We start from the raw sequence: 10,900 nt of genomic DNA, 5'->3' as shown, positions 1-10,900 counted from the left end.
ACTCAATGGACTCGCGAAGCTGCGAGATGGAATCAAGCCACAGTGTAAGGATTTTAAAGCTTTTATTCAGAATTCGAAGATAGATACAGCCAAGCCCCCGTCGTCTTTGCTCAGTGTTACTGAGCTCAGGATAACTCCTCTGCCACAGTCACGGGCTGTGTAGACGTGAGGCGCCACTGGGTGCTCCTTGGCTTCAGGTGGTAAATGTCACGTTGCCTCTGCACCCTAAAGATGTACACTGAGGCTGCAGCTAGAGTCACCAGGCCCAAGATCGCTAACACTCCCAGGGCGATGTTGATAGTGACCGGGTTCCGATCTGTGCGGAAAAGCGAAGAATAAATACTCTCGTCTCAGCCTTTCCTAAACTTGTCAGTCTAGGATAAATACGCCTTGCCGAGGCTCACCTTGAACGTCCATCATCACTAACATTTTGTCCATGCCCCGTGAACTGGCCGCCTGGCAGCTGTAGGTACCACTATAGTTTAACAAGACGAGGAATGGAATCCCGACGGGCACCTTAAACTTGGAGCCTTCCCGCAGACACTGTAGCTGGGGTTTCGGGTTGCCCCGGGCCTGGCACTGCAGGATATGCATAGTCTTTTCTTTCCACATCAAGCGTTGGGGACATTTAGCTCTGTCAATCGTGGGGCCATCTGTGGGACCGTCAAATGATCAGACACACCCAACACCCGAGGCACAGTGGGGCAAGGGAGAGACAAGTCTGAAATCAAGGAAGCGAGGGGTTAAAGGTAAGCGCGACCTACTCACACAGGACACGCAACTGGACGCTCCTATTACGGTGCAACGTCACCCCACGCACTTTGAGGATGGCATTGCAGAAGAAGGTGCGCCTGTCGTCCTTCTCGGTGGCCTTTAGCTGAAGCTGGGCAGGCTGTCCTGGTACCGCGGCTGGAACTCCGTCCAGCATGACCTGGACTCGGGGTCCGGCCGCGCAAGTCACAGTCACTGGGGTCCCCTCGGTGGCGTTAGACTCACTCAGGTTCAGGTTGGGCCCCTGGAAGCCTAAAGGCGGGGCATTGCCCAGGAGTTTGCTGACCACACATCTCCCTTGGGTGAAGCCCAGCCCCCACCTGCCTCCTTCCCCTCGGGGTATCCAGGCTACCCCTTCGTCTACTCTGCAGCCTTCACTCCACCCAGTTTGGGGCACTCAGGCTCCTCTCGGGTTACTTAGGCCCCTCCTGTCTCAGGTTTAGTCTTTGCTTGTGTGCCACGCCTCCTTGAGCTAGAGGCCGTCACGTTCTCTTGGGTCAGTCCCGCCCCTCGTTTCCTGAGCTACTTTGTCTCCGCCCCCTATTACTACTACTTTTACTATGGGACTTCCCTGATAGTTGGTGAGGAATCCGCCTGCAATGCAGAAGACTCCGGTTCGATTCCTGGGTCGGGAAGATCCCCTGGAGAAGGGATAGGCTACCCACTCCAGTATTCTAGCCTGGAGAATTCCATGGAATATACAATCCATGTCACAAAGAGTCAGACACTTTCACTTTTCCTCTTCCTACATGCAATCACGTTCCAGGGTCAGTCCCACCCCTCGCCTCCTGAGCAGTTTTGGCTCCGCTCCCTCTTACTATAGGCAACGAAGTTCTCCCGGGTCTCTCGGTTCTCAACCCCCAACGTTACGTTGCAGACAATCTCTTGGGTGCCCTCCTGTTCGGTTTTCGCTGTGGCTGTGGCCATGAGCGTGTCCGCGTGGCTCACTACTGTGGCATTCAGCATCTGGTTCCCCAGCGCCAGTTGAATATGGGCCTCCGACGCTGGGAACAGCCCATCCAGGCTGCAGTTAACAGGCCAGGAGGTTTCCATCTCCCAGAACGGGGGAAAAACGAGGCGCGGGGGGGTCTTTGGCATGGCTTGAAAGAAGGATAGAAGTGAGCAGGAGGAGGTCTCACAACTGTAGAGATCCCTTTCCCCATGACATTCATCCCCCTAAACCAGGGTCCTTCTTTCCCAGGATAACTTGTGGCCTGTGTCACCCCCTTTCCAGGACACACACAGCCTTCTTCAGAAGTTCTAAGGCTATGAGCCTCCCATCTGAGGCTACCTTGCCCAATGGCCAAGGGCATGTGTTCCTTAAAGCCCTGAGGGCCAGGCCACCCCATTCTCAGGAATTCCTGTGGCCAGGGAATGCTTACTCTGGCTCCACTCATCACCCACCGTCTGCAGTTCTTTCCCTCACCGAAGGTTCGGAGCTTCCTGGGGGCCGAGGTGTTCTGGAAGAGTTCCAGTCCTTGGGACCGCAAGTCCAGTTCGGAGCGGCAGGAGAAATTGGTGCCATGGTCCTCTCTTCTCGGCTGCACCATGAACGTGACCTCGGCGGGCTCCCCCTTTCCCACTGGCTGCCGGCCCAGCTCCTCCTCCCGGTGGAGAAGCACCACGAAGAGGTGGTCCCGGGGGGCCCCTCCAAACACCAGACAGCTCAGGTTGAGTTGTTCACCTACCGGCTGCCAGAGGGGCAGGGGTGCCAGCTCCACGCGCTCTGGGAACCCTGAATGTAGGCATGTGAAGGGGACAGTAGAACTTACCAGGCAGCCCGGCCAACCCCAACGTGGAGAGGAGCCCAGGGTGGCCCAGTGCAGGACTGTGAACTTCAAGTTAATAAACCCGCTGGACTGACAAGTGTGCTAGTATATGTGTTTGCCATTATCATTAACATCGTGATTATTATTTCCTGTTTTGTTGGACACCTTGGCAGGCATTGAAATGAATCAGCTTTTCTGTTCACAGTTAAGGGGGGAAAAATGGCAAGGAAGAGGACTAAAGTTTATGGCCATTTATGATGTTAATAGTAATCATAAAACTTCCTGTTTATCTTGAGTTTTCCTTCCTCTTTCCAGATGTCATTCACACACCAACCAAGTGAAATCTCCTCTATTATTCTTCTCTTTTATGAACAGAGAAACAGGCCCAGCGAGGTGAGGTGATCTGCCCAAGGATGCGCAGCCAGGAAGAGGCAGAGTCAGGCTTAGACAGTGGGTTTCCCAAACTCCAGACCTGTGTGCCCACCTACCTCCATGACATCAGATCTAGGAAGTCCCCTGACCCCTCCTTCAGCCTCTGGGCTGGACTCTGATCTTGGCCTTTCCCAGAGCTTGGTCCAGTCCTCCCCAGTCTGTCCCAGGTGCTCAAGGCCTAGGGCAGCCTCTTGAGGGTGCTCTGTACAGTCCTGGGGGTACTCAACAGATCCAGGCTGGGTCCAATCCCAGCTGCAGCTGCAGTGGCCCTCAAAGGCACTCATTCCAAACCCTGGGCCTCCCCTGAGGGAGCAGCTCTCAAGCCTGGCTGTGAAGCTGTCACAGGCCTGAGGACTGGCTTCCATGGAAAATTTTTAACATCTAACCATTTACAGGGCTTCTCTGGTGGCTCAGTGGTAAAGAACCTGCCTGCCAATGCAAGAGATTTGGGTTTGATTCCTGGTCCAGAAAGATCCCCTGGAGAAGGAAATGACAACCCACTCTAGTATTCTTGCCTGGAGAATCCCCATGGGGAGAGGAGCCTGGTGGGCTACAGTCCACAGGGTCACAAGGAGTCAGCCACGACTTAGCAACTGACCAACAACAAATGTACAATTTTAGAGTATTTAACAAGGAGGCCCCATCTTAACCTCCACTCAAGGGCTAGTGGTGTGGTAGCCAATGCTGATTTTGCCTGGGCTCTCTCTCTATAGTGGATGAGGGATCCCCCACGTGGAGTATTTGCCAATTTTTGTGGTGTAAATACTCCCACTTTTGGCTGCTTTAAAGCCACTCGGTGTGACACAAGAGTTGGGAAGAGATGAGCCCACTGGGCTCTCATGAGCCAGGACGAATAGGCTCCTGCACAGCACTGGATAGAGGCATCTCACAGTCACACAGACGGGGATACCCAGGTACACACATAGGCAAACGTGCAGAAATACAAAGACACATATAGAGACATACTGGCCCAGACACCCACACATGCTCAGAAACAGACATACTCACATAGATATACACACAGGCACAGATACTGACATATACACACATGCAGACACACACAGAGATACAAATCCAAGGGCTTCCCGGGTGGCTCTATGGTAAAGAATCCACCTGCCAATACAGGAGACATGGGTTCGATCCCTGATCCGGGAAGGTCCCACATGCCAAGGAGCAGCTGAGGCTGTGCACCGCCACTATGGAGTCTGTGCTCCAGAGCCGGCGAGCTACAACCACTGAGGCCCGCGCACCCTAGAGCCCGGGCTCTGCAACAGGAGAAGCCGTGAGAAGCCAGAGCACTGCAGCAAAAGAGTAGGCCCGCTCACCACAACTAGGGAAAAGCTTCTGAAGCAATGCAGCCCCAGCCCGGCCAAAAACAAATAAATAAACATTTAAAAGTTATTTTTAAAAGGTGCAAGTCTAGAGACACACGCAGGCACATACGGCATACAAACACATTTGTAGACATACAAGTCCACTCACACAAAGATAAGGACACTCAGATCGCATGCTCACAGACATATAGGTTCACAACCATGAATACAGACACTGGTGCATGCACAGGAAGAGCATACACACAGCTCCAGATGCACACTACACTTTCCTGAGGCCTCACAAAACCGTAGGCACCCTGAATGATGCACTCAGCTATTTCCTACTCTATTGGGTTCTTTTGTTTGTTGGTTTTTGGCTGCACCACATGGCTTGTGGGATCTTAGTTCCCCGACCAGGGACTGAACCTTGGGCCTTTAGCAGTGAAAGCGCTGAGTTCTAACCACTGGACAGTCAGGGAATTCCCCGTCTTCTTTTAAATGCACAGAAACTGGAAGAAACATAAGAAACTGGTATCAGGGGGATATCAGGTCCGGAGAGGAAGACTTCAGCTGTGAAGAGCAGGGATTTGAGACCTGGACTCCAGGCATCTCTGTTCACGGACCCTAGCAAGTGACTTTAACCCCACTGAGCCTCAGTTTCCTCATCTGTGAAGTGAGGCTCCCCACCCCCGGGCTTTCATAAGGGCTTTTGGGTGAGCACCTATGCGTCTGCACTAAAAACAACAGCCACTCACAGCCCACACTAGGTAAATGGAGACTTGACACTGACCCCCCCCCTTTTTTTTAATACTTTTTGATTTGGGAACCACATGAATTTATTACCTGTCATAAAAATAAAAGCAATAGGGGACTTCCCTGGTGGTCCAGTGGCTAAGACGCCACACTCCCAATGCACAGGGGTTTGATCCCTGGTCAGGGAACTAGATCCTACCTCCTGCCTGCCACAACTAAGACCCAGTGCAGTCAAATAAATAAGTAAATACAAAAAAAAAAAAGAAAGAAAAAGTAGGGACTTCCTTGGTAGTCCAGTGGTTAAGAATCTGCCTTGAAATCACGGTCAATCCCTGGTTGGGGAACTAAAATTCCCTATTCCACAGAGCAACAAAGCCCAAGAGCCACATGCACTCCAGAGCCCGCATGTCACAACTACTGAAGCCCATGTGCCACAACTGGAGTCTATGCGCCACAAAGAAAGATCCCAACTAAGACCTAACGCAGCCAAACTAAATAAATAAATATATTAAAAGAAATTTTTAAAATTGAGTAAAAGACATGTCTCTTTTTTTGGGCCATACCAAGAGCATTCCACAGTTTTAGTTCCTTGACTAGAGATTGAACCCAGGCCCTTGGCAGTGAAAGCCTGGAGTCCTAACCACTGGACCACCAAGGAATTCCTGAAATACCATTTTTTAAATGCTTATTGGGCTTCCCAGGTGGCACTAGTGGTAAAGAACCTGCCTGCCAATGCAAGAGACTCAAGAGATGCAGGTTGGATCCCTGAGTCAGGAAGATTCCCCTGGTGGAGAGCACGGCAACCCACTCCAGTACTCTTGTCTGGAGAATCCCATGGACAGAGGAGCCTGGCGGGCTACAGTCCATGGGATCGCAAAGAGTCGGAAACAACTGAGGCAAATTAACACGCATGCACACACACAAAATGCTTATTGAGAACCAAATAAGTTGATTTCACAGCTGCTGCTTTGGCATGCGGTTGAGATGTACCCCTCTATCTCTGACTCTGTCTCTCTCTCACACACACACACACACGCACGCACACACACACACACGCACGCGCACACACACCCAGGTCTGAACTCTGACTGAGTGTCATGGTCCATTTGTGCAAATTCAGGGCCATGGCCCCACCTCATCCCTCTGCACCATTGGTCATCTACCCCCACCACTGCCCAAGGCCGTCCCACCTCCAGCCACAGCTACTCACCATACACTGTGATGTTAGAGGTCCCCACCACCTGGTACTGACTGCAGAGGCCAGAGCAGAGAAGTTCCATGTCACCAGTCACGTTGGTGAGACGGAAGGCTGCCCAGCCCAGGCCACTGCTGTGGAGCTCCTTGGAGAGGGCTGTCTCCAGGGAGATTAATCCAGGGCTGGGGCAATCTAAGCTGCAGTTTACCACGAGGGGCTCTCCAAAAGGCACCACTGGGTCCCTCGGCTCCACTCGTAACTGGTACGTCTGTCCCTGGGCACCTGCACGAACAGAGTCTCTGCTTGGGGCTCCAGTGCCCCCCAGCCCACCCAGATGCAGGGTCCACCCTTCAACACCTCCCCTAGCCAAGATAGGAAAGTCTCTGCCTTTGGCAGTGCTTCAGTTTAGTGGGAAAGACAGTTGATGGATCAGGAACCAAGGAGAGTTGAGAAGGAGGCCAGGAGGAAATGAGTCAGGAAAGGCTTCCTGGAGTGAACCACTATGGTCATTTTTAAAGGGTCAAGGAGGATTTAGCCAAGTGAAAGGCAAGAGTGATCCTGGCAGACTGAAGAGCATAGGCAGAGATCAAGAGTCCGGATGGAGCAGGGAGCAGGCATGAGTGTTTGGGTGGGTATGTGTCTATGCTGGGAAGGGGGCGGGAAACAAGTGAAAGGCAGGGACCTGGCCTCAGGGAGCCCTGAAGGCTGAGTTAAGGAGCCACCACTTTCCCCCAAGGATACTGGGAAGCCCCCTGACAGATCTGAGTCAAAGAAGTGTTGCTGAAGCCCTGGGCAGCAGGGTGTGAGGTGCACTGTTCTCCTTCCCCTCCCCAGCAACCTCCCATCTCCAGCCCTCCCAAGCTCACTGGGTCTCACCTGTGGGCAACAGACAGCAGGCAAGAAGCAGAAAGATGAGTGAAGTCCAGCAGACCCTGGGCAGCAGCCCTGAGGGCATCATGGTGGCCAGCCTGGAAGAGGAAGTTCCTTTAATGAAGCGCTGGGCACCGGCAAACAGGCAGGACCTCCAGGGGAAGGAAGAACTGTCACTGCAGCTAAGAATGCAGAAGTCCAGGGGCCACATCTTGCCCAGGCTGAGGGAGAGGCAGGGGAAAATTTTGTGCCACCCCCTGGGCGTCCACAGTGAGGGCCTCAGGGAGAGTGCTGGCGAGTCTCCGAGGAGCCTCAGAGAGGGCAGACCTCAGTTACACTCCTTGTCCCCAGATCAACCCACAGGAAGCACTAGTGCAGTCGGCTTCCTTTTTTCTCAGTACTGGAAAGCCTGGAGGGGGGCAGGGGTGAAGGTGGTAAGACATCTCCTTCCTGTTGAACTTAGGTGAAGGAGGTTGTTTTGTTCCCAGAGAGGAAGTTAATGGGGATATCTGGACACTGGCCTTGAAGGAAAAGGGGTGGGATTTCGAGGTGACGTTTCAAGGAGGGAACAATGGGCAGACTTCTGGGCAGGGCTTCAAAGAGTTAGCATGAGATCTCAATGTTCCTGGGAGGCAAATAAAAGATTTGGGGTGTGACAATGAAGGACCCCCTACGATGAGTAAAACTGGGACAATGAACAGAGCCCACATTTACTCGAGACTTGCGCCAGGCTCTATGTTGGCTGCCAGGGTGACTTCTATAGGCCTGCTTATCTTTCCAATAGTCATGTACAGATGTGAGAGTTGGACCATAAAGGAGGCTGAGTGCAGAAGAATTGATGCTTTCGAACTGTGGTGTTGGAGAAGACTCTTGAGAGTCCCGTGGACTGCAAGGAGATCAAACCAGTCAATCTAAAGGAAATCGACCCTGAATATTCATTGGAAGGAATGATGCTGAAGCACCAATACTTTGACCACCTGATGTCAAGAGCCAACTCGTTGGAAAAGACCTTGATCCTGGGCAAGACTGAAGGCAGGAGAAGGGGGTGGCGGAGGATGAGATGGTTAGATAGCATCACCAACTCAATGAACATGAATCTGAGCAAACTCTGAAAGACAGCGAAGGACAGAGGAGCCTGGCATGCAGCAGTCCAAGGAGCCACAGAGTCAGACACGACTGAGCGACAACAGCCAGTCTTTGACGATCTCGGGGTGGTCTCCCACTGCCTGTGTGCAGTGCTGAGGTGGTGTTTGAGGGACAGCGAAATCCGGAGCCACCGTCTGACAAGGGTGATACTTGTAGCTGAGTTCTTATCCCTGTCTTCATCCCTCTTGCCCTTCTCTTCCAGGTGGCTGGCCTCCTCATCCCAAGAGAAGGGACACGTGTGTGTGTGTGAGAGAGAGGTGGGCTCTCCTACTCCATCAGCTCCATCTCTCAGGCCTCTGACCTGCCTCGCGTGCCTCTGATCTGTGCTCCAGAGAGGGACCTTCTTGAGGACCTTGATGGCACTCAGGGTTCATCCACTCGCCTCATCCTTGAGGCCACGCCCCCTTCTGACCTGGAGTTCCTGCCCCAGTTAAATCTCTCCTCACTTGCCCCGCCTCTGCAAAAGTCCACATCCCACATGGTGCCAAGACAGAAGCTAAAACCCAAATCAAAAGTATTTGCAACTCTTATATCTGATAAGGGATTACTATCTAGATTGTAAGGAATTCCTACAACTCAACCACGACAAACTCAATTCAAAAATGGGCAAAGGGGACTTCCCTGGTGGTCCAGCAGTTGAGACTCCACGCTCCCAATGCAGGGGCCCAGGTTCTATTCCTGGTCAGGGAACTAGATCCCACATGATGTAATGAAGACTCTGCATGTCACAGTTAAAATCCGGTGCAGCCAAATAAATAAATATTTTTTAAAAAATAAAAAATGGGCAAAGGACTCAAGTAGATCTCCAAAGAAGCTATACAAATGGCCAGTAGACACACAAAAAGATGCTTGACATCACGAGCCACTAGGGAAGTGCAAATCAACATCACAGTGAGATAGCACTTCCGCTTATCACAATGACAACTCTCAGAAACACAAAACAAAACAGAAAGTAGCAAGCGTTGGTGACGATGTGGAGAAACGGAGCTATCGTATTCTGTTGGCAGGAATATAAAATGGTGCGACCACTGTAGGAAAGAGTTTGGTGGTTTCTCAAAACGTTAAGCTTAGAATTAAATGATTTTTCACTTCCACTCCTAGATATATAGAACTTAAAAGAATTGAAAGGGCTTCTCTTATAGCTCAGTCAGTAAAGAATCTGCCTGCAATGCAGGATTCTCAGGTTTGATTCCTGGGTCAGGAAGATCCCCTGGAGAAGGTAATGGCAACCCACTCCAGTAATCTTACCTGGAAAACAGAGGAGCCTAGAGGGCTACAGTCCATGCGGTCGCAAGAGTTGGACATTCAGTTCAGGTCAGTTCAGTTGCTCAGTCGTGTCCAACTCTCCACGACCCCATGAATCACAGCATGCCAGGCCTCCCTGTCCATCACCAACTCCCGGAGTTCACTCAAACTCATGTCCATCGAGTCGGTGATGCCATCCAGCCATCTCATTCTCTGTCGTCCCCTTCTCCTCCCGCCCCCAATCTCTCCCAGCATCAGAGTCTTTTCCAGTGAGTCAACTCGTCACATGAGGTGGCCAAAGTATTGGAGTTTCAGCTTTAGCATCAGTCCTTCCAATGAACACCCAGGACTAATCTCCTTTAGAATGGACTGGTTGGATCTCCTTGCAGTCCAAGGGACTCTCAAGAGTCTTCTTCAACACCACAGTTCAAATGCATCAGTTCTTCGGCGATCAGCTTTCTTCACAGTCCAACTCTCACATCCATACATGACCAAAGTCCGTCTAGTCAAGGCTATGGTTTTTCCCGTGGTAATGTTGGATGTGAGAGTTGGACATTACTTAGTGACTAAACCACCACCAACAATGAATTGAAAATGAGGATTCTAACAGATATTTGCCCACCAATGTTCATAGCAGCATGATTCAGACTAACCAAAAGGTGGAAGCAACCCAAATCCTGCCCATCGACAGAAGAATGGATAAATAATTTGAAGCATAGCCACACACTGGAATATTATGCAGCCTTAAAAACAAGCGAAATTCTGACACATGCTACATGGATGAACCTCAAAAACATTATGTTAAGTGAAATAAGCCAGACCCAAAGGAAGAAATATTCCACTTATACGAGATCCCTAGAAGAGGCAAATTTGTAGAGAAATTAGAAGGGTGGGTACCAGAGGCTAGAGGGAGAAGGAAATGGGAATTTAGTATTTAATGAGGAGAGTTTCTTTTTGGGCAAGATGAAAAAGTGCTGTAAATGGATTGTGATGATGACTATAGAATATCATGAATGTATTTAATGCCACAGAATTATATACTTAAACCATTTGTGTGTGCTTAGTTGCTCAATCACGTTCGACTCTTTGTGACCCCATGGACTCTAGCCCACCAAGGTGTTCTGTCCATGGGATTCTCCAGGCAAGAATACTGGAGTGGGTTGCCAGGCCCTCCTCCAGGGGATCTTCCCAATCCATGGATCAAACCTGGATCCCTGTGTCTCCTGTTTTGCAGGTGCATTCTTTACCCACTGAGCCATCAGGGAAGCCCCTTAAATAATTTAAAATGGTTAAGATGATAACATTCATATTCACAACATTCATAATAAAATAAAGTGACATCCACCTATTTTGATTTGTGTCTGAAACATGAGATGGATTGACAGATGGAATGGATAGATAGATGG

At 50.8% G+C, this 10,900-nt stretch overlaps 1 protein-coding gene across 1 annotated transcript; it reads right to left on the bottom strand.

The window, feature by feature from the left end:
• Positions 1–45: 45 nt before the first annotated feature.
• On the bottom strand, positions 46–7,469 carry ICAM3 (intercellular adhesion molecule 3). Its single transcript, XM_055429627.2, has 7 exons — positions 7,110–7,469; positions 6,249–6,515; positions 2,198–2,506; positions 1,590–1,871; positions 769–1,023; positions 405–653; positions 46–316 (listed from the first exon to the last, which is right to left on the bottom strand). Exons 1-7 carry the CDS (start codon positions 7,312–7,314, stop codon positions 126–128), a joined length of 1,758 nt encoding a protein of 585 aa, XP_055285602.1. The 5' UTR covers positions 7,315–7,469; the 3' UTR covers positions 46–125.
• Positions 7,470–10,900: the final 3,431 nt, after the last annotated feature.

The sequence above is a fragment of the Moschus berezovskii genome, chromosome 8, assembly GCF_049115385.1.
Source record: "Moschus berezovskii isolate FMDL1 chromosome 8, NW_MosBer_1.0, whole genome shotgun sequence".
Taxonomy (NCBI): Eukaryota; Metazoa; Chordata; class Mammalia; order Artiodactyla; family Moschidae; genus Moschus; species Moschus berezovskii.
Note: the sequence above shows the minus strand (reverse complement) of the source record. Positions and strands in the feature narration are given on the sequence as shown.